This window comes from Ptychodera flava, chromosome 9 (assembly GCF_041260155.1).
Source record: "Ptychodera flava strain L36383 chromosome 9, AS_Pfla_20210202, whole genome shotgun sequence".
NCBI classification, from domain to species: Eukaryota; Metazoa; Hemichordata; class Enteropneusta; family Ptychoderidae; genus Ptychodera; species Ptychodera flava.
The window spans coordinates 22,084,888-22,109,116 of record NC_091936.1 but is presented as its reverse complement, the minus strand read 5'-3'; the positions used below and the strand labels follow the sequence as shown (position 1 = coordinate 22,109,116).

Sequence of the window (24,229 nt, the reverse complement as noted above, 5' to 3'; positions counted from 1 at the left end):
GTGGCGATGAAAACAAATGACTTTCAAGTGGCCGATACATGGGGTTCTGACAAAATATTAAAACCGAGGTGTCATTGACAGCCCTAATTCAAAAGAGCGGTTGTTGGCCATTTTTGTTTTATCCCTTCAGTAAAGATAATATACTTTCATGTCTCAGTATGAAAACTTAACACGTTGTGCAGTAAAGGTTGTTGATACCAATAGTGAGGGCAAGAAGATTAATACCATTAAACGTTTTGAATCACTTCGGATGATAAGATCACCAGATGAAGCAAAATCTCAGTCGGTGATCGCCCAGAGTAACATCACGTTACGCCCGCTTGTGAACCGATTTGTCGGTAAAGAGAGAAAAGTTGGCGGCTTTTTTCGGTGAACAGTTGAATTTCTTGTCAACTTAGAGTCGTCACTGAGGTAAACGACATATTTCAATATTCATGACGAAAATAAATAAATATTAAAAACGACCATATTTTTTTCAGATTAGTAAACTTATCGAGAGTGTAAAAGTTTTGTAAACGCACGTGAATAAGTCGTCAATTTTTTTTTTCAATAACGGTTGGCGGTACGGATACCGCATGGTTGTAATCTAGTATACTATTGTACAAAACACACATAAACATTCAATTGTAAATCAACACTCGCTTCATAAAATTTTGATTCTCGGTATTTGGTAAAAAAGGAAAAATCAGAACGGTAACTTATTCCTTCATGTTATGATTACAAAAATCATTTGCATGTTTGTGTAATTCGGTTTCCATTTTGTCAACATTGGCATTTATTATCATCGCGGTTTGTTGGTTTGTTAAATGTTATTGTTAATAGTTATGTACGAATCACAAACCCATTGGGCTGCTTTGATACATGTTAGTAATCAGCCTGTTAGACAGGGTGGACACGCCCTCTAGAGTCCCAGAGAGAGAGAGAGCACGACTGTAACAGCACAATACTTTGGAACTCCTGGGTCCGACATCTCAGAGCCCGAGTGTGTCAAAAGTTCCGACGAATGGCCTTCTTGGTTACGACGTGTCGTTGCATAGCAACCAAATCTGATGCAAAGTACCGGCATAATGACTCGGTGACCGTGGACATCGCATCGTTTCTGTTCTTTAACTTTAAGCGCGGTCCGGGTTGCAGCAACGTGTCTCTCAGAATGACTTCGCAACGGACGTTAGTCGCCGAATTGAGGGCGCTCTCCGCACGCAACTTGAATTCGTCCCTTCCTACCGGTCGGACTCGAAATCAGTCGGTTGCTCAAAAATTCAAACTGATGTTAACCTAAGTAGTGTGGTCGATAGTTGCCATCATGTCGATATCGAGTTTTGTCGTCGTAATACTGGCTGTAAATACTGATAAGGAAATCGCCTTGTTCTCGTTGACCAGTTTTCACTCTTGCCCAACCGTTCTCAGCGCTCGATACCTGTATAACAATCTGTGAAGAAACAATGTACACGGTAAAGCGATGATACATGTAAACGAAAACGATGAGTTATTATAATTCTCATTCATAGACACGCGAAACAACTACAGAACACGCGACTAGCCGAGATAAAAGACTTTAAGAACTGTTTTGTACCATTAAGCAAGAATTATTAGTGATTAATGATGATTGAGGCTAGGAATTACACTATGGCGCCAGTACCTGGTTGCGTTTGAGGGATAGCTGGTCGGAGTGCTCCGGCGCGTTGTAGCTCCTTGTGACACGCAGAACGCGTCCCAAGGTTCTAAACGTTCAACGCAGAACGACGGAAAATAACCTACTTCCCTCAGTTTTTGTCCCTAAGAAGAAAAAAAAGACATTACATATAGTAAAGACCAAGAACATGTACAGCAGTAATGTAACACCGTGTTGAAAGTTTGTGACTGTGAAGTTCAGTTGATCGTTCGCTCGATTGTAAAGTTCTGCAACAACCCTGCATTACGCCGCACGCTATTGGGTACCAATGCTGTTCAACTTAAAGTCATGCGATTTAAAGTCTGTATTTTGTGAAATATTTCTCAATCGATTGATTGATTATGTGTGGCAAAATATCGTGCACATGATTCAAGAATTGTATTCCTGCCATACTTACCTTCCACCATTGATCGCTTGTTTTATCAAGTACAGCAACTAGGTCACCAGGCCTATCAAAAATTGAACATTTACATATGAGAACTCACGAGATACTTTCAACCTCTCACTTTAAATTGAAACGAGGCAAACTATTCCAACTTGTCAATATTACAGCGATGGAATTCCGAAAGTTACAATTGGAAAGTAGTTATTTGTTACCCTGTTCTCATAGCTATTAATGGGTCCTGTTTCAATTTTTCTTTTTGCGCCATCGCTAAGCTCGGAGCAAAGTTTGCTACAGTCTCGATCGAACCCCCTAGCTACCATATTATTACTCTCAATGATAAATATACACGGGCTCATCCGACATGCCTGCGCAAGCATTACTAACCATTCGGAAATTGCTATATCATCAATTACAAACGACGAATGAATTTGAAAGAAATGATGTTTGCCAATTTTTCTCTTACATCAGACAGCAGCTCTCTGCTCAGAACTGTCTACATTTCTCTCCCGTCTTTTCCAGGGCATAGACAGCAGCCCCGATTTTCTACTCGTACAACGGTAGAAAAGTGTAGAGCAATATTCCGACCTTTTAAACGTTAGCGTAGAGAAAGGAGGCGTTCAATATGCACGTAGCGTTATCGTAAAATAAAGTCCGCAATTAAAGACTATTCCATAAAACATAGACACAGATGAGTGCAAGTCATATGTATTACTTGGCTTCAGTGCAATTACGCTTCAGGGTATAGACTCTGAAACTGTAGGTAATAACATGCAGATTTATATCCTGTAGACTGTTAAAAGCTACATACCCATTATGTCGTAAATCTTAGTGGGGAAAAAATGAAGATCGTTTTACTCACGTGAGCGACAGGTCGTCCGTCTTCGTTCCCTCAAACGGATAGAGGGCGACGTAAGTCTGACCAGTGTCAAGATCACCCTGCATGGGAAAAAATATGAGTTAGAATTCCCAGTAATTTTAAAAATATGAGTTAGAATTCCCAGTAATTTTTTGTCGAAATTATAATTCCGTCGTTTGACAGCTGACGGATCAAAGTGGTTCAGTCATGATGACGCTTGCATTATGCGGTCAATAACAAAAAGTACATTGGTTGGGGTGAAAATACGACATCAAGAATACAATGGATGGCACCAGAGGGCGCTGTCGATCTGACTCTCACCTGAAATGGTGAAAACTCGCCGTCCGTGTCACGATACTGGTACACAACCCTGCCTTTCTGAGGGTCGGATGGTAAGGACACCGAACGCTTTGATTCACATCCTGCATAGCTACGTTTCCTGACCTGTAAGAACGATGAGCAAAAATGTTTACTAGACAGATCTCCAAAGCCGTATCTCTGATGATTCGATTTATCCCATTGTCTGAGATCATTATTACCATTTGACAGTTTCATCTCTGCATATTATTTCTTGGATCATGACTACTTCTTTGGATTTCAAGTTTTTCTCATGGCAAAACACTGGAAAGGGAAGAGGACATTTTTATGAATGGACGTGGAATCACCACAAAAATTGGTGTAGTTTGAATGATTCGTTTCAACTGTTGCCATAATTGTAGCCGTTGAATCAATACACTGAACTCGGAATAATGGCATAACTAAAACTAGTGCCGAATATATATGTCACAGCTGCTATCTCTGTTATTATTGTTAAACTCATATTTAAACTTGTGATAGATTATGTGAAAGATTGGAATGAGAGATGGCAGCAGGGTTCTTCAACAACTTTCCTAATTTGGGACTTAGAGCATGCAAATATTCCTGGTGGAGCTGTGCAGTCCTATTGCGCATGCTCTCCAAAGTCAAACAACATCACGGGGAAATTGAAAGTTTAACGACGGTGGCGCTCTTACACACTAGTCGTCCTTGTCCTTCACTGAACATTTTGCACATTCTTTTCATATTACTGAACAAACAGTCATGGCATGCAAGAGACTGTCCCGGATGTACATTTTTGTAATGGATCCGATCCTCTTTTTTCCCTGCTTGTCTGCTTTATAAGTTGTCATCTATTTTAAACCTTTCACAATGGAGAAAGAGAACACTTGAATAAACCCGCAGGATACCATGACAACGGTTTGCCTTCTTACACATGAGATTACAACATGATCGGCCACAACCTATGTGCTCACAGCTGTCAAATTTTCAGGATCATCGAACCGAAGTGACCTGCTTGTGTAATCCCTGTCGTTGACACTTTGAAACATCTGCCATTGTTTGACACTTGCTTCAGTATTATCACTCAGAACGACAATGTATTGATCATGATGGCTGACTAAATGCAATGTTTGAAGTCCTAACATCGAATTCTGATTTCGAGGGAGGGGCGTCGTATTAGCAGCTGGGTTAACTGGGTATTTCTTCAGTAATACAAGTTTGATCACGTGACAGATTTGTCATAGAAACATGCATTCTTGGAAAACTGTTGAGTACAGTAGAATACGTTTAATCTAGGAATGACAATCACACGACCTTACACTCAAGAAGACAACACCCATTCCATGGAAGATAGAAGATGTGTTTATTCTTGAACACATGCAAACTTATGAGAAAGATGAAGAAATATAGTAAAAAAGGAAATACACAACACAATGATAGGAAAGATAAGAAGAAGTTATCATGGAAAATGAAAGGTCAAATGTTCAACATTCCCTGGTAAATATTTACAAAATGAAATGAAATGTGAGTTTATTGCATCTGGCATGAGAGTGCCCTCCTCAAAACCACGCATACATAAACAATACGAAAATACAGATAATAATTAGAACAATGTATATTATCCCATTAGCTCCATGGAATTTGAAAATGTTTAACAATTATTGCCACATTATCAGTACATGTATTAGTTTCTTACTTGTCAAGTGTAACAGAGGGCATATTGTTATTTTCAGTTTAACTCAAATTCACTTGAAAGATCTCTCAGATGAGATAATGAAAGCACAAATTGATCCAGAGCGTAAAAATATTTTAATAAGCGATATGTTGAGAATTGCTGTTTATTGACTTTTGCATTGACGCAGCCGAGATCGTACACGCGTCAAGTCCCATTGAAGCGCGAATAATTTTAACAGTTTGCAAGCTTACTCACCGATCCCTTCTTTGATAGTTTAGGATCTGTTGAAAGAAAATAACAAAGTAGATTTTACAGATATGGATTAACGAACACAAAACCCAAGGACTGTAGGGCCACTCTGGCCAGGCGTGTGTCTGTCGGCGGACTTCAGTTCATCGAGTTTATGTTCCAAGTTCAGTGTTTCTCTCAACCTTAAATGTACAGTTTGCGATTACTTTTGATGTCTGGGCGTTTTGTACAGTAGTTGTAATGTTTATAATCAAAAGCCATATTCGTTCTGCTCGAGTTGAAATGCCTTTAATCTGACACACAGCACACACGACAGTCCGTCATATGTTAATACATGTATAGTTATTATCTTGATGAAATGTATTTATACCAGTGCTTCGTCTATTTCATCTAAACCATCCAACGCCAACCTATACAATTCAGTTCATTTGCGATGAGATCAAGTACGGCCGACTGGCGGCCATTTTGTCACGTTGTTTCCTGTCTGAGCCTGCAACCGAATAATGCTGGGATCGACAAAACATATTGTGAGAATACGACGTCTCGATGACCCTCAAATAGCAAACGACTCATTGAATGTAACTAAAATGTTGCATTATGCACGAATTACATTCTGAAACAAACATCAAATTAAAGGCTCTTTAAAATCTCATTTTTGCTTTTGAGGCATTGATTCCAAGCCATCTGGTTACATCTCCCACGAAACTGTTTCGAATCAAAGCTTACCAGCGTGGTCGAGAGATATGCTTCTACCCTTCATTATGGATCGGCGGGCTTCTTGTGCTTTGGCAAGACTGTAATAAATAAATATGAATAGTTAATGAGCTGCGCGAGTTTATGAACAGTTTATTTGGCTGATAGACGTTTGATTAATTCGTATTAATTGTATTTTGAAACACTTTCTAAAAGGGTCGGAAGATAAAAGTAATTGCAACTGTAGGTGATAGAGTTTGCAATTTAGAAACTTAGTTCCTTTTGTCTGTATGCATGTGGGTGCTACTGTACCCGTCTGCTTAAAGGGACAAGTCGCTCTTTTTCGACCTTTTTGTGAGAAAACATGGAATACTTGCATGAATTCACCCAGTGTACAAAATGACAACGTTATATACTTGTAAAAGTGTCAAAAAGTACCATTTTGCTGATTGCAAACAGATTGTTTTGTTGTGGCCTCTGGACAAAATTGACTTTTCCTCTTCCGACCTGCTTTCCCATGACAAATGCACATTGCACAATGTAGGCTAAGGGAACTCTGCTATCCTTACCTATATGAAAGGCACCACCTGCACGAGGTCCAAACTTATGTGAAAGCGTATGTTCAGCAATGCATGGTGGGAGTTTTACACTTGAATTTTTGCACTTGATTTTTGGTACAGACAGTAAAATGTTTCACTGAATGTGTAATCTTGTGTGTCTGCAGCTGAGTTGAGGTTATGCACAGTTGACCAGTATTTCAGCATGTTTCAAGAAGTCAAACAACACAAACTACTTCTTATCAAACAAAATTAATGAAGAAAAAAGTAAACAAAATAGCGACTTTGTCCCTTTAATAAAATGTTTTTGATGTCATGGAACAGGCGTAGACGAATTGTATCGAGCAAGCATGACAAGTATGCCTTTCTTCACCTTGCAGATGAAACTGCTGACGATGTAGATGCTATGGACGGTCTCCTTCCTGTGACGTCACTTCCGTCAGTTTCATATCCACTGTGAGAATATACATGTCGATGCCTCTCGCCCGGGGCCAGCCCCGATAGACTTTTGGCACATTTGATGGTCTCGTAGACGAAGTCGACTTCGCTTTCGGGTTCTACGAGGCAATAAAAATGTTATTTTCTCTTAGAAATGAGGTTTCATGTTGGTCATTTAAATTATATAGCCACACAGGAGACCACGTTGACACAATGAACTTAACTCAGTTCTGCCCAGCCATGACCCAACCGCAGTTGTAGGTTCATGGTCCGTCGTCGAATGCCATAGCACAAATCGATCTCTCGATTTCCCGCGCAACTTAAAACTTGTAACACCAACATGCTTCGTTGAAAAATCGATTCGAGTTTTCGATAATAATTTATAAACGGTCTTGTTTCTTGGAAACTGATTTTAGCCTATTTACATCCCGCATAGCAACGGGACAAAGTTAAGCTTAAGGTTTGCCAGGTTTAATGGGACAATTCAATCTCACAGAAACAGGTGTGTGTATTCCCTTAAAATTTTGCAAAATATGTGTTTTACAGCGAAAATGATTGGTACAGTAAATTCATCCATCGAATGTAGCTTAAATAGAAACACGTTATATCGGTACCTGTCCACACTGCATGGCCATACCTGATTCTTTGTTAGTATTGTCGTTTTCGTCTTTTGCCGTGGATAAGCGAGAAAATATATCAGAGAGACTCCGTTGCCTCCGTAGAAGGTTCTTCTTCGTGAACTGGAAAAAAGTACAAAATTACGATGAAATTGGACCTGATCTGGCCTCGTTGCCAGTCGAGGCCATGTTTCCATACCATTGACATAAAATGGACCTAGGTTAGTGTTTTATGTGTCTGGTTAGTAGTAGACTACGCCCAGTACGAGAATTCAAGATCTCTGACCCAGAACATGGCAGTTTTTGTCAGAGAATAGACAGTGCCAGTACAGTTAGAGTAAGTCCTGTACACTCTACCGGCACGGTCTACACACTGAGAAAATGTACTGTGTCGTGTGTGTATGCAGAGAGAGAGAGAGAGTCACTGGGTCGGGCACTTACGTTTGTCAAAGCCGTAAAGCTGTTTTGTCGGCTCAGCTTACGCCTTCCCTGAGAGGGGTAGAAATAAGACGGTAAGTCGTTCATTACTGGTCCTGGTCCTGATCATTTTTCTGTGCAAGCCCTTCACCCTCACCGAAAAAAATTTAAAAAAATTGGAGGAAGTCTAGCTGCCTTCCTGTCATCAACACAGCAATAAGAAATGACATGTACGACACCCAGAAATTCGGCTATAAATGTGTCGTCTGCGTTCCCAGAAAGTCAGGGTGTATTCTTTACATTACAAAAACTTGTCGGTAGTTTCTAGTAACTAGGTACAATTCGGCTACTCTGGTAGACGAAACTACACGAGAGAGAGAGAGAGAGAGAGAGAGAGAGAGAGAGAGAGAGAGAGAGAGAGAGAGAGAGAGAGAGAGCACCCCTTGAAGGAGGTGATCAAATCGGCATGGTAACTCACCTCCGCCCGTTTACACGGTGGGACCTGCTCCATGCATTTCATGTGGGCTGCCATCTTGCAGGTTGTGCATTTAACGCATTGTTTCGTAAGACCTTCGAGGAAAAAAAAAGTTCACTCAAGACAATGACGATCACTTATTATTTATACGTATTAGTCACGGACAATTTATCCTTGTCTGTGTATTGGTGCACTTCAACTTTGAATATTTATATGGTTGTCGTCACGATTGGTTGAGACTTGGTTACGAACGGAGAAAATGTTATAAAATGGTTCGGGAGACTTGCCTGCAGGGGACTATTTCGATCACGCGCGAATTTGTTTGTGTGCTTAATCAACTTGTCGTGCATCGATTGCATATTTTGTTGTACACCATGGCATCTTGAGAGACACGGGTCATCTCGGATAAAAGTGATAAGAGTAGGATACCAGAGCGATAAAAAGCACTGTCGGTTTTTTATGGCTCTGCTTCTAGTGTTCTTTTATTTATCCTGAAAATCTGGTTTGTTGCTGCATCTTTTATCTGCATGAGTGCATAGTTTATATCCAGCAGAATTGGGACACCTCAGTGCCAATGAACAGTAAGTACCCAATACTATAGTTACAGACATCTGTTTTCATATTTTTTAAACGGGATTAATGCAATAAAATAAATAAGACATGATGATAAAGGTATCATTAATGTTACCGTCACAATTAAGCACTGTTGGAGCAGCAAGCTGTGCACAGCCCTCTCGTGTGTTGTCATTTGAATATTATGTACTCAAGCCACTCATCATTGTATAGAGAGACGCCGTATATATGTTATAATGTTAACAAAACGTATGGAACAACTCTGTAATGTTTATTCTGGTTATTTTGTTAGAACTAAGTATTATATTTGCATATGGCTTTCAAATCTTTGGACTCAAGACTTTGTCAGCAGTTTGGGCAGAATAGTTCGTGGTCCGGGTTGCCTCTCTACTCACCGGCAAGCTGGTCTTTGCAGTGTTCGCAGGCAGTCTGTTTCTTAAAGATGTGCTCCTGAAATGAGTGCCCTGACGGTACAGAGCCATTGCACTTTGCATCCGGTCGTTTTGGAGACATGGGCGGTGTCTTCGTCTTGTCGGGAACGCTCCCGTTGGCCTGTCCGGCACCGTCTTTTCTTTCCGTGGATCCGTGCCTGTGCCTCGGGTCCCGAGAAGAGGTCGACATACCGTCCAAATCTGCGTCGGTGAGTACATCTGACGTAAATAATTTCAACTGAGGAAAAAATAAGTATGATGCTTTAAGATATCAGGGTAGTCAACAAAATCGTTTAAAGGATATGTAATCTGAGTATTTGTTCGTAAATAAAGGATTCCAGGGCATTTTAAGAAAAATAAAATTTGATGACGACAGTAAAGCTGTTTCACAACCTAACTACTTTCTCCTAAGATTTTACAATGTACTCTTCCGCCAACGAATTTCCCCACCCGCAACGAGGACAACTCCCCGCTCATGCAATTGCACAAGTTAACCGCTACCGCACCCCTCCCACTATTCCTCATCTTCCGCCAAGTGATCTACTAGCCCAACTCTCGTCAAATGCCTACAGGCAATCCTGCCTACCCGCTGGTTCCCTTTCCACTTGAGTTGCCTGCTGGGCAAAAGGATAAAGTATCGATCTTCGCTAACACTAGGAAATGCCCGCCCGCATTGTCCCCGCCGACTGATACGAGAACGTTTCCCGCTCGTCCGCAAAAAAAAGTTGCTTGCAAACTTTCTTTGCGAATGGGTTTGCTGGCTGCTTGCAAAACATGGTGCCAATAATTCAGACTGAGGGAAGTTGGATGATATACAAAGGCGCGCGTTTTAGGGTTTCTGTGCTTAAATCAGTAAGTACAATTTTACCAAACTTAACCGAATTCAATATCCTAATCACACCGCCTGACTATCTTGAAACGTCATAAACTTGTCTATGAAAGGGACAACTGCCGTTTGACAATTATGGCGTCTTTCTCACCTGTTCTTTGCATATTGCAAGTTGCGCTTTTGCGTTCCTCTTTGCTTGTTTCAGTTTCAAAATCTCTTCTTTCACTTCATTGGCTCTTCCGTAGTTCCTGATTTCTAAGTAACTGTTCAACAGAATGGCGGCGTTAGTTTTAGGCTTTCAGAATAAAAAAGGTAAGCTTAATTAATACTTTAATAAAAAATATGTAAAGGTCGTATTGAATCAACAGTTGAACACTCACTTTTCGTATTTGTCGAGTAAACTTTCTATTGCTTTTTCAGAGTAACTTATGGTAACTTCCAGTTCACGTGCCTGAAAGGAATTCAAAAAAACAAACGAATATATGAAACGTTAAAAACTCTCATGGTGATAAGCCAATAACAGTGCTCCATTCGAGGCATTTAAATCGTGATACAGTCAATTAGTTACAGACATAAAGCTCTTGCTTGTTTATACACTGGACATCTGGAACATGGCATGTGTTAGTATTCAGAACTTTAGTACGAGAGAGAAACCAGCTGAGTCATGTCAGCGGCGTATATTAATAACATCTAGTAATATCTAATCATTTCACAAGATGTTTTTTTATTTGAAGGCCGATTAAATAAGATCAAAGTATTGTAAGAAATGTAAAGCTGAAACGAGACGGTTACCGCTAAATAAGACCAACACGATACAAATATGTAAATTACTGATGACAGTTTTTTAAGACCGGTTACTCGAATCTTCTTGTATCTGAAGTCCGACCCTACAATAAAGTGTCTGGACTTTGTGAAGTGGACGTCATATTCACGGAGAGTGCCTTGCTACACATCTTCAGAACGCCTATCCCTATTCTGATAAAGGGAAAATGTGGTCAGGTACCACATTTACTCGATGTAATGTGTAACGCGTCGTGTTCAGCATCAGTAGGTACACGACTGAAACCAGACATTCAGGACAGAAAACACTAGCAAAGGGTTGCACCCAAAACACTTGGTTTTTATCGCCCTGCTTCTTGTGTGTGTGCTTTTTGTCTGGAATATCAGTTTTCATCCTGAAAATCCGGTTTGTTTTTTATCATCTCTGGTGCGTGGCACGTTTTAGTACATGTATTCAAAATCTGAGTACACGGGAAACAGCAGCTGAATCGCGTGTGACGTGTTTCAACTCCTTTTACGGGGTGTTCTCATAATACAAGTCACGTTGTATTCTCTTCTAAATAGTAATCTATCTGTCATACCTCCTTCTTCAAAGTTTCGTGTCTCTCCCTCAGTGGTCCTCTCGTATCGTCATTTGAAATAAGTTCCTCTGTTAAAAATTCCTAGACGATGAGAAATCAGGAATAGATAGAGATTTAACAGCAACATAGGAGACATACAACTTGGAAAATAAACGATGACCGTTTATATTAAGCGACTCTAGGGCAACCAATAATGGAAAGACTTTGTCGATTCCTTCCTTCTTAAGTTAAAAAAACAAATTAGTTAAAAAAGCAAAACCATTCCAAATATAGAATAAAACGCAAAGGGAACAGCTTTTAATTACTAGTGACATGTGTAAAGGTGTAATGTAGTGATGAAAAGTGCTTTTCGATGTTTGAAGTTGAACGGGACGGCGTGCAAGGGCGAACGCCATATAGGGCTTCGAAAATGAATTAAGTCCTGACTCAAATTAAATCGCTTTCTGTTACGTAACATATATCAAAGTATATATCGTAACACAAAATTCGACAAATTAAGCTGCAAAATGTCACTCGTTTTCACTGTACCAATCCCGTAAATAAACCGACGAAGCAGATATTGTGCTCTTTCTCACAGTTAAACGATTGAGTCATCCTGTTATCATGTTATATCAAAAATTTAATACCCCTGGCGGGACTTGAACCCGCAATCTTCGGTTATCTATCTGTAGTGTAGGGTTAGGAGACCGACGCCTTCTCCATTAGGCCACAGGGGCTGATCTATTTAACTTTCGGTCCAAAGGGAAATTGAAATCGAGATATAAGTAAAATAGTCTGCCAACAGGAACAGTTTAAAGAGGCGTTTGCATGCATTGAATTTATGCAGCATGAGATTTGATCGGTGAACATGAGAGTATTGAAAAAACAGCACTGATTTCCATCTTCCTTTGTAGATTTCTTGAAGATATTAAAATAAATTATGGCTTTAAAGGGATACAGTCGTCATATGGAACTCATACGACCAAGGTGAACACTGTATCCAAGGTACGATGGTGATTGATGAAAGTTAAAACATGTCTGTCATAATCTACATCGTATAATTTAAATATTGTAGCTATGATGATGAGGTGCATCTAGATATCGTGCACGAAATACATTGTTTGTAAACAAAAAAATCGCACAGGCGCAGATCCGACGACGGTTGCCCTTTAAGTCACTTGGTACGTAAATCGAACGTGTGCTGACTGCCTACGATAAATGGAACATTGGTAATTGCTGAGAATTTAAATTAAATTTCTTGGATCCTCTATCGCTCCCCGAAAACATGAAAAATAGAGAGTGATATGATAGAAATAAGCGCATTGTCATATCTTTGCAAACAACGATGGAAAATACAGGAGGGGATAACTACTGCCTCGAAGAGCACAAAGTCTTCTTTAAAACGTTTAAATTGGTCACGGGCGCCACCACGCGTTACTCACTGCTGGAATTCCATGATCGGGAATGATGTAGTTGCAGCTGTCTCTTGGTTGTCCTTTCATTGCCCTTCTAATCGGCGCCGGCAACCTCCCACCATCCTTTAAATGTTCGACGGCCGAGCACGCGTCCATTATATTCTCAAGACGCCTCAATCGCTCTTTTGACTGAAAAGAGAAACATACGCTAGTGTTACTGTCCCCGTCCCGGCCAAAGCAGGCGTGTGGTCCGATCGTGTTCTTTGCCCTTTGAAAAAAATATCGGTGTCCTAATGAAAAGAAAAAGACGTTTATGACATCGCGTTTATTTATACAAATATGAACCAGCTGCTGACAGAACCTCAAATGGCATGTTTTTAATTTCCGAGTCGACATATAAACCAGGGTTTTCAAGTCGGTGGAGAGGGCGGGGGCCCCTTGGCAATGTAGATAACGGAGCTGTTACAGGGGATGTGCGTATGAAACACAGATGCTACGAATCGTTATTATGTTCTGCACATCCTGTATCAGCAAGAATTGAACAATCAGCAGTAATGATAAATTATGAGCATAAATATCAGATATTTAAAATATTTTTTCCTGTGTTTTTCTTTAATTACGTCAATGAATGTCTGTAAGGACATAACACCTTTAGTCTTGGAATCATGGTCAGTTTACGACGTCGAGACTGACACGACTTACGTGTCCGCTACTATTGATAAGGGTGACGCCGCTGCGTTTTAAGCTATAATATATATATATATATATATATATATATATATATATATATATATATATATATATATATATATATATATATATGGTTATTTTATAATACATATATATTTTAGGTTATAACACATATATCTTTGAACAAGTTCATATACAGTACTTTAAATTTATACAGGTATATGCGAACAGTAACTGTTTGTGCATTGACGTTCCTGAGGCTTTTTTCATCTCCTCGTACCATTCGCAAGTAACATTAATATCTACTCAATTACTAGCTTAATAACCGGTGTTACACATAAACTAATCGACCGATGAACGCCTGCTCATCTCAAGTTTTGCCTGCATCAGTTATTTGTGTCTCCAAGAGTTCAAATTTCTCCAAGGAAGAAACGGGGAAGCAAGATGGCGGACTGAACGAGCGACACTGCCTGACCTTTGAAGCGTAATAGCACGAGGGAGAGTAATATCAAGTGTCATTGTTACTCGTCAGAAGTTGTATGTTTAGACATCGGGGAGTGTACGTTGGCCCTACAGTACAGTCGCTATCAGTCTTGGCGAACTTGACCCTACCAATATACATGTAAACGCGATGAAAAAGTATTGTACTTTTATGATATCGAAAGGTTAAACAAGCTTGAGGTGTCGAAATAACATCTTGCAATCACATTATCTTACCCATAATATGGTTTGAAGACAAAGCCTGAGTAATTTGTTCGTACAAGTCAATTAGGTTTACAACGCTGACCGTCACATACTAAAGCTTCCTCATTTGTGATGAGCTATATCCTTGTATCTACTGGGTCATTTCTATATTTAATGGAAGTTGGATACAGGCAAAACAACCTCAAAATAACCACAACAATGGTAAGTCTTCTGAGGTTCAAGTGTGTGTGTTTACGTGATTATGTGTCGGGGGAACGAGTTGCTATGCTGCAGTCGTTTACTGGCCTGGCCCGGTGCCTCATCCATGAAATCGTTCATTAAACTTTATTGCAATCCCTTTTCATTCTCACATTTTAACTGTGTGTATAACATATATATTTTTATCGTCCACTCTTGACTTCTAGTTTTTACACTGATGAAGGCAACCCATTGATTGCTGAAAAAAAATGCCATAACACAGACCGTTGAAGACTAAAAGACAGGTTGAGGACACGCACCGATCTTTCCAAAACACATAGAATTTTAAAAGAACCATTTGGTGGACTCTTGTGCCGGTCTATTTTTTGGAACACGTCTACAAAACAAAAATTCCTTTTTTCACTCACATTAGTGCGATTTCTATTTTCTGTTTCGCTAAATTCATTATTATTGATTGACTCTTTGTTGGTTTGCAAACGCTAAAATGAAGCGAGACCTAAAACTTAATTAATCGACCGCAATGTGCCGACATGTTGTCGTGACGCTAAGTGTATGGGATAGCATTCGGTAGCGTTCCGCTATCTTGCATTTTGATGCGCGCGCGTCTTGTAATGATGACGATTTGTAAGTTGGGCGCATTCGCTCGATCTTGAATAAGGATGTTCACGCCTGCAGTATCCTACCAACAACATGTAAGAGACATGACGACCCCCTCATCAAATAAAACTGACTATATGATACGAAGTAGTGCCCAATAATACGCGTTCATTTTGATGATCAGAATATGTCGACGACTCCAAACATCCGGTTATCGATTGGGCGCCGGGGTTTAAATAATTATATAAACATTAGTCTGAAAATGAACGCTGGCAACCCTGTTCAAATATATATGAAAAGATGATATCACTTTACATTTTTACACTCCTTAAACATAACTGGAGCGCTATCCAACAGTCCATTGCGGGTATAAGACATCCCGTGGTTTTCTGACCGAGCGGCGTGGCAATTTGTGAGCATATCTCTGGAAGATTCTATTGATAATGAAAATAGAGCCCGGCGTCTACATATAGCTCGTCAGAAACTGATCTCAAGAAAACCTTTACAAAGGTCAGGTGGGATAACATTACTCAGGAATGTAAAAATAAAGTTCAAACGTGTTCATTCGCGGACTAGCTCCTTCGGTGATGCATATTGAAAACCTTGACCAAAGCGCCAAACTTTGCACAATCGGTCAAACGACACCGACGAATAATGAACAATAGAACTTCCCGTCCTTAGCAAGCTGCTCGAATTTCGTCGTCGATTGATAATACACGTTAAACCTTTGAGTGCTGTAATTGTTCCCATCAAAATTTTAGTGCAACACTTTTCCAAGTTTTATGATTTTTTTGGTCATTTTTTGATAATTTTGGACCAAATGCACATCACATTTCATTGGCAAAAGTTTTTTATCAAAATTTTGACAAAAATTAACTGGAGTATATCTAGAGTAAACAAAAATTGACTTTGGCGCTCAAAGGGTTAATCAGAATTTTGAGGCTCGATCGGCTTGTTTACGTTTGTTGTCAAACTTCATGTAAGCATCAGAATGAGAGAGTTACGCTGGTTTGTTGTAAGGACGATATGCGACGACGTCTTGGTGTAGTGAATAAAAAAGAACTGAATTCCGCTGCCTCGTAGTTTAAAAAAATACAACAGATACATCATTGTATGCGACGCTCCAATTTTTGGGTTTTTTTGTGAAAAAGTCGAGTATAACGTTAGTTTGCTTGGTTAGTTTTTGGAAAGACCGACAGTTCTCTATATTTCAAATATATACAGAGCAAAGCTAAAAATTGTTTAAATTATGCCACAGGAGCAGGTACATTTCAACACAAATTTATTACCAGCGCCGCTTGTTCAACGCGCTACGATGCATGGTACAAGGAACTCCCACGTCCTCATTTATTATTCATAATTTTGAAAAATGGAATTATTCCACAAAGCCCATTGAGAAATTTTAATTTGAAAAGACTGCGTCGATGGCAAAATTGTTGTCCAATGAGTGCTGCTAGGAAAAAATTGCAAGTATTTTATATTTGAACGTAAAAAAAAATGATGCGGTTATATGTTGGCACGATGTACAATAGAGAACTTTGTCTTCGTGGGTTTTTAATGAATAATATATGGATCAATGTTTAGCGATATTTACTTTTCTGTGTTAGCATTTCATTTCCATTGATGGTCGGAAATTAGATCCATCTATAGTTAAACAAAATAATGAAGTTTTTGGATATTAATTTTTTAGCTTTCTTTGCTTTCTGCTCGTGTTGCACATGAAGAACAGTGCAAAAATGTGACGTCTCCCTGATACAAATGACAAGTGCTTGACAATCGAGTTGACAACTCGTCGTGGTCCGATACTCACTCAAACAAGCTGTAAATTGACCGAAAAAAAGCGACATGACACTTCTCCAAGTCTGGTATGGCTTCGTGTGAAAACAGGCTGTGGTGATATATTTACATTGGCCAAAGTCAAAGAACGGCCATATGTTCTCTTTGCAGGGAATTAACACTGACGAGGTCGTTTCTGAAAAGTGAGGTTTGCTGACATGGTAAATTCACGGCGTGGGTGTGAAGAAATACAGCTCAACAAATTCACGAAATGTATACATCCTTCCCTCGCGGCGACTGAACTTTCTTTCCGGACTGTCGGACTATTCTATCGCGAAAGCCCCGCACGCGATGGTTGAATTATTGTAAATACGGTTTTGCGAGCTGAATACCAAAACCTTTTAGAGGTGACGTATAACTTCTAGGTTGAGGCACTGGCTGAAGTTCCATACGGAACAAGTGTGCAGCGAGGCGGCATTCAAAACGTACATGTACAAACCGTCGTAGGGCTGTCTGCAAAGTTCTTGCTGGTGACCAGATAGGGCGGCGTAGTCGTCAGCGTTCGCTGTCAGCACAAAGCTCGCCTGAAAAGTGCACCCGACTTTGAACTGCACGTACATTAATTAACAAACACAGAACTTACCCTGTCGTGACCTGCCTTCGCTGTCACTGTCAAACACTGAGCGATGCTCTTCGCCAAATGTAAATGGGATTCTTCGAAGTCCTGCAAAACAACAAGCCCCAGAGGCTATAAATAAATACACAGGCTGGTGATCTGTTTATTACATTACGACGTCACACATCTGATGGTGGCGCGCGCATCGTATCGGTTGACCACATCATCGGAGACGCGCAATTTGATATGCACGAGTGACGCTATGATCGATAGATGAACAGGCGTACCAACCTTATTTTACCAGTTTACAGTTTAAACCAGCTAGCTTGCTGTAGCTAGCTTAAAACATGCTATTAACTGTATGTTGGAAAAATTACTTCGAAAGTCAACGGGAATGTGAAATAGCTCTTTCCCTCCCAGTCAGCTTGAAACACAACATTGAAGAGTTAGATGCAGTGTTCGCTTTCAAAAAGTGTTAATATATGAACTTAGTCCGACGAAAATCGACCGGAAAAAGTTGACAATCCGTCGCACCCTCACTGTTGACGCCATGCCATCGATGCTAATTAAATTGTTATCGATAAAGATGGTCAGTAAATTTTTTTTCAAAAGTGATACCGTCTATTGCGCGTTGTCAATATTGTGTTATAAGTAAAAATCATATTGCTTTCGGCCAACAATGTACGGCATGGCGACTTCTTATCATGTTCCTAGGAATCGAAGCGAGAGAAAATCGAACAGACGGCCGGACAGAGTAGTAGGGACCAAGAGAGTAGTTGAAAACAGTGGCGGGTTGATTATGTGCCAACGCGTCGAAAAGAAAAGACAGCTACACGTATCAATGCGCTACAGGGACCAGTGAACACGTTTAATTGGTCCACTGCAAATTCAACAGACGAAAAGGTTAACCTCTAAAAGCCAAAATGTCAATCCTTTGTTTCGAAACGAATCGATTATGAGCGATAGCGCATCTTATTTCACAGCCTTTAGTTCATTTACCGAATAGGTTATAATGAAATTAGTGTGTCCAAATTACCACAAGAGGAGACAGATAAATATCATGATGTGATGTAATCGATACCAACTCCCGCCCTCTTCTGGAGTGACGATCATTTTTCCCGGGAAACTAGCTGTACTGATAACCTTGTAATTACCTACAAAACAGACTTTGAATTCATGTATTATGAGACGCTTTGCAACATTAAATCAATGTCTAGAATTAATAATACCTCCGAAAAAAAGTCTAAATTGATTTTCGGCAAGATCTAGGAAGAAAGGGTGTTTTTAGAAATAACCTAAAACAACCGTCGGTCATCAATGTTGAACAAACTTTTGTTTTCTAAATCCTGGAGTGGTCTGAGGAAAAATCTGACATCCACCGAGAAGATAGGCAACAAATTGTATTGTGAAACGCTGAACGACCCGACATGAGGAAGCGAGAAGACGATACGAACGCTGAATGACCCGATATGAGGATAAAAATGGCGATGTTTTGAATTGATGGCGACAGTACAAACGATAACATTACGACCAAATGTTTTCGCTGATCTCCAACAGCAGGGAACAGGAAAGACGATATTTCTGAACCATTACTTAAACTTTGCCTGGGCAGATCTATATATCTGTATAACCTGGGGGAAGTGAAAGTTGTCAGGCTTTCGACAATGTGAAGGGTATAAACGAGTAACATGTAACACACGATACATTTGTTACACGGCAATTATATCGCTGCCCCTCGGAGAAGTTGGAATACTTAGTTTTTGTGGCGACTGGCATTTTTTCATAGCCCCCATATATGTAAAAGTTATTCGGTCCCTCTCATTCATGGGTTTGCCTAATTATTATATTTTACGGTGGCTTTGAGACCAATTCAGACCATTAAAGACTAATATAAAGATATAAAAAGACTAAAGATCTTGACGATCGTCTAAGGGGGAAAATATTGCACCGCCCGTAGTCTAAAACACTAATGCAGTGAGCTTTACAGGCCAATGAGCTTCAATCTTGCGCTTTTTTTCATGATTTTACTTTTAAACTAAAATAAGTTCACGAACATTCATTGATTGAAGGATGTGTACAACGGTGTTATGAAACTACGATGGACTAGAACTGCGTGTGCAAGTTTGAATGAGATAAACTGTAATCGACAGCGTCTGACCCATTCACCCTGTTCGCCCCGATCAAATATGCAGAACCAACGAGCAGACATGGCGCATAGACGCATTGGAAACCTCCCAGCAAACACTGTCACACAACATGTTGTCATTCATTGGAGGACAGAGCACTGAATAAGAGATATGTACCTCATGGATCATTAAATATCATTTTCATACTCCGACGACATTATAACAATTAACGGCCGGGGGGAGGGGGATGCTGGGGAAATATTTAATGTCATTCTTTTTATCAACTTCCCGCGTAGGCTGAAATAGTTGCGAGATTGTTTGAAGTCCTCGCAGCTACATTTAATGACATATCTTGTTTTCTTTATTCAGTCTCCTCTGAGCCAAGGATATTTTGTACTACCTTCACTGCTTAACGGAAAAAACGGGAAAATCGTGTATGCGAGAATGTTTTATCTCCCTAATACAAGAATTGTCCATGACTAGTTCTCTAGAATTAAACATGGGGGCCTTTGCCAGATCTCAAGAATTTTGAGGTCCCAAGACACCGTCCTTTTAAATTCTCATTTTCATTTCCTGATCCTGACCGTTCACTTATTTTTTAAACGGATCATCTGCAGACTTGTGCAAACCGCACGATGCATAAATCCGCTTCTGAAACTTAAAGTATAAAAACAAATCGTAAAAAGGAGTTAAAGTACCGCATTAGTGCGCATAAAAGATCATAAACCGGATTTTCAGGATGAAAAAAACGGTTATTCAGGAAAAATACACTACATATAGAGCGATAAAAACCAGAAGTTTCGGATGTGCGACCTATCGTCAGTGGGCGAGGAAGGGTGAAAGAGAAACGAATACATTACAGGGTAGAAGAAACGAACAACAATAAAAGAAAATGGAGGAGAAGAGATGGTATATATTAAACAAACAACCAATCGAGGGGGGGGGGCGGGAGGAAGGCGTTGAATTTGATGTGAATACAAGCTTACGTCAGTGTACCAAGCTTGCAAATGAGACATTACCCTCTAGTGTGACGAACTGAGCCGTCATCCCCAGCTGAGAAAAGAGCGGTAGTGCCTATGCACTGTAATGATGTGGCTTGCCAAAACGCCTGCCCAATGCACAAGGCAATTTGTAACCATTAACAGTACTGCCAAGGTGTCCAACAGAACGGTCGCCCGGACGTCGTTTTAGTTTCAGCAACATACAGTTTGTCACAACGTTCACATTCAATACAATAAATTATATTGGCAGATGTGAAATGTGTCGGAAACAGTCAGTGTGCCGGAGAGAGGCAGTGAATAGAATTACTGGCAAAAAACGTTTGGGCATGTATATTATTTCACAAGAGCGTTAACATACCGGAACTATCGCGAAACGATCTTTCGCGTTCTTGTCATACTGAAAGGCCATAATAAACTTATGCGCTTCGTGGTGACACCAGACTGTGTCAGGCGACAATACGGTGTCGCTGTTGCAGTTGTTACAGTTGCACAACTTGTTTTATAACTATATTGCTGCACCGTAAGAAGTTGTGCAGTACATGTATTTTTATTAAACCTTCGAGATGTCATTGCTGTAGAGTTGGTGTTGCGAGCTAATGTGTTCAGCTTAGCCCGACAAATGCCTATGTTAAAGGGCTATTAATGATAACTTTTAATGGAGTTTTTCATTATTTTTAGTTCATATGTCAATCGCAAGTTCTTACTCTACTCCCAAAAGAATGTTGAAATACCCACTATTTAGCTTGTCAACATAGCATTATTGTTCACATTTGAATTCTAGTCCGGATCAGAATTCACTTTTCAACAATAACAACGCAGTTTACACATGTACAGGCTGAGTTAACAAGCTGAATACTGTGTATATTAACATGTTTTGGGGAGTAGAACCATAAATTATTGTTGGTATTAAAAACAGAATTACTGGAAAATTCACCAAAAGTTAGCATTACTACCCCTTTAAGATCAAGTATATGTCTAATGACGCTCAGCTGAAGGAGCCCACCTAACTTGCCTATAGCTTGATGTTAACCAGTTGGACTATAGGAGCGCACACCAGTTGAACAGAGTCGGAATGACGTTCGCAGCGGAGGCGAAAAAATGTTACACATCGTTACACATGGTAAATTCATCAATACAATTATGAAGTGGAATGAATTTCAAAATCTTTCAAAAGAACTTAACGTTGAGACAGGGTAGCATTATGTCTTGGGAAACGCTAACGACAGATTTGATTAGAGAAGTTGATAGATTAATCAATATTGGTCCGTTTGTGGACTGTGTTACCCTTCGAATGAAATGTGCTCCTTGTATTGAAGGGTTCATAGAGGATGCATAAATTAAACATTTGTGTAATATTATTTTAGCAAAAGGTTGACAATTAAAACGGCTGAGATTTCTTTAAAAATTGATTCTGGTAGAACATGAAATAACAACGGAAGGATCGTAGATCAATGAAAAAGAATAAATATATAATAAATAAAAATATATAAATATATAGTACCAGTTTTTCTTAACATTACCTTTCCGGGGATTGTTTTGAAACGTAACTTTCGTAATGAACAAACATGATATCTAACTGATATCTAACGTGATATCCTGTCATTTATGAACAACTATCTGTGACATGATTAGGCCTACTTCACGAATTGTTTTGGCATATCTACGATATCTCTAGTTCATGTCGATTGTATGATTTAAGGTAGAGTGCGCCCCGGGGACAGATAGTCGGATAATTCTTTTCTGATATACCACTCGTGGGATTCATTTTAAAGCTCCTGGTGTAAGAAAACTTTTCACCGGCATACGGCATAGTTTTTCGAAATTCGAAAACTTTATTTTTCTCCATAGAGCTAACACAGGGATGGCGGCCATTTTGAATTTTACATATCGGGAAATCTTGTTTCTCCAGTACCGAAATTTGCATGGTGATTCCCAAGTTTTATTCTTGATTTCGAAAGAGAATGATTGGAAGATTCCTTAAGGAAAGTTTACGCAAACTTTCGAGGAGCATACTACCTCAAGGTGGCGCTACACTTGACCAACACCTTTCATTTCAAAGCAAAATTTCTTATCAAGATGACATAAAACCACCTCATACTAAATATTTCTAAAAAGCAGAGTATCTTCGTGTCATTATCATGGTAGCAATAGTATACTTGAAGGATGAAGGGTACATATTTGGGGTAGAAAACCTCAATTTTGATATTTGTGATAAATATTCATTTCAGTCAAAGACTTGACACTATATGAATTTAGAGTATATATAAGTAAAGCGACAATTTATTTTGTATTATCTATTCTCATTCTGAAATAATAGAGATTGAAAGAAGGACATTCAAAAAAGCGATTAAAATCGTGATCAGCGAAAGGGTATGACTCTATTAACAGTGAAAGAATTCTATTGCTAAACAAAGTGGTCATTTTGTTATATAGTATGTAAAGAAGATAATGTGAGAGCTTCAAAAAAATTTGACCCTGCCAGAGTGAAGTTGGAATTATTTTTTTGAAATGTTGTATGAGGAAGAACACAAGGAGCCAGGAATCGGATGATTTGCATAAATTTGCATAATTTTACACTTCTTTTTCACCCAACTTACGACTGTTTTCACAATAAAAGGTGAACCCAACCAATATTTTAATCTGGGGTTAACAAACTAATGGAAATTGAATGAATGTTTGCAAAAAAGTTATTTTGAACAAATGTTATGTGTCATGTGCAATGCCACCATCCCTTCAAACAATATTTTGTAAACCCACACTTCGACAACACCTAGGCCCTAAAACAGACAAAGGCACAAGAGACATCTTACATTTCCTCTCAGTACAAACCACTCATTTTTTTTTCCAAAATTTTGATCCGTTCTTTCTGGAATCGAAGTCATATGTACGGTGCTGTCGGTCACAAAGGAGGTTTTAATATGTTTGACACTTACATAGTGAAAAAAAATAATAGAATAGACTTTTCAGATAGCATTCAAAGTAAATACCCGACGCGACCACGTGTATACTCGAGACTTGGTATAAAATTAGACTTGGTGTAAATTCCACCCAGCTGCAAGCCCGCTGGCTGTTTGAAATACCGTACGCTAAGTCGGCATATACAGAGTTATGAAAAGAATCGTTGAACGACGCAAATGCATGACACGTGATAGTCACAAAATGGCACTTACCGCCAAGACTTCGGGCAGAACTGTCTGGTAGTACTTTTGCAGAAATTGATTGATTGCAGTCAGCTGTAGGAGATACTCGTTATGGGCCTGGTAGCAAGCTGACATCGCTGCACTCTGCAATAACAACCGGCTAAATGCAAGTGATTCCCGGGAGAATATTCCTCCATGCCCCACCTGTGTTTGGTGTTTGTACTCCCATCTGAAGCATAGCGACAGGGAATGTGAACGCGCTGGCGTTTTAATCAGCCTATGAATGGCGCAGGTAATAATTACACCGACACTGTTCATATTTTATAGCCATTGTCATTGTTCCACGACTTCTTAGTACTGCTTAAAAGTCACTTGCCAATAATGTCTACCGATTCAGTGACTTATTACTCATGGCTCACCATCAATCAACTATACATGAG

At 39.6% G+C, this 24,229-nt stretch overlaps 1 protein-coding gene and 1 non-coding gene across 2 annotated transcripts in view; both read right to left on the bottom strand.

Moving 5' to 3' along the window:
• Positions 1–547: 547 nt before the first annotated feature.
• LOC139140355 (uncharacterized) overlaps positions 548–24,229 on the bottom strand; it is an 81,169-nt gene continuing 57,487 nt past the window's right edge. The window contains exons 6-23 of the mRNA XM_070709557.1: positions 23,820–23,933; positions 17,550–17,630; positions 12,968–13,129; positions 11,547–11,627; positions 10,566–10,636; positions 10,337–10,448; positions 9,321–9,594; positions 8,356–8,447; positions 7,902–7,949; positions 7,481–7,583; positions 6,779–6,962; positions 5,882–5,949; positions 5,162–5,187; positions 3,235–3,357; positions 2,917–2,993; positions 2,070–2,121; positions 1,640–1,776; positions 548–1,429 (exon numbers count right to left, since the gene is read on the bottom strand). Coding sequence (XP_070565658.1) covers positions 1,384–1,429; positions 1,640–1,776; positions 2,070–2,121; positions 2,917–2,993; positions 3,235–3,357; positions 5,162–5,187; positions 5,882–5,949; positions 6,779–6,962; positions 7,481–7,583; positions 7,902–7,949; positions 8,356–8,447; positions 9,321–9,594; positions 10,337–10,448; positions 10,566–10,636; positions 11,547–11,627; positions 12,968–13,129; positions 17,550–17,630; positions 23,820–23,933 — 1,851 coding nt within the window. The 3' untranslated portion in view covers positions 548–1,383. The remainder of the gene's footprint in view (positions 1,430–1,639; positions 1,777–2,069; positions 2,122–2,916; positions 2,994–3,234; positions 3,358–5,161; positions 5,188–5,881; positions 5,950–6,778; positions 6,963–7,480; positions 7,584–7,901; positions 7,950–8,355; positions 8,448–9,320; positions 9,595–10,336; positions 10,449–10,565; positions 10,637–11,546; positions 11,628–12,967; positions 13,130–17,549; positions 17,631–23,819; positions 23,934–24,229) is intronic.
• Trnar-ccu (transfer RNA arginine (anticodon CCU)) lies at positions 12,170–12,262 on the bottom strand. The gene is made up of 2 exons: positions 12,226–12,262; positions 12,170–12,205 (listed from the first exon to the last, which is right to left on the bottom strand). It is a non-coding gene; the product is annotated as a tRNA-Arg (tRNA).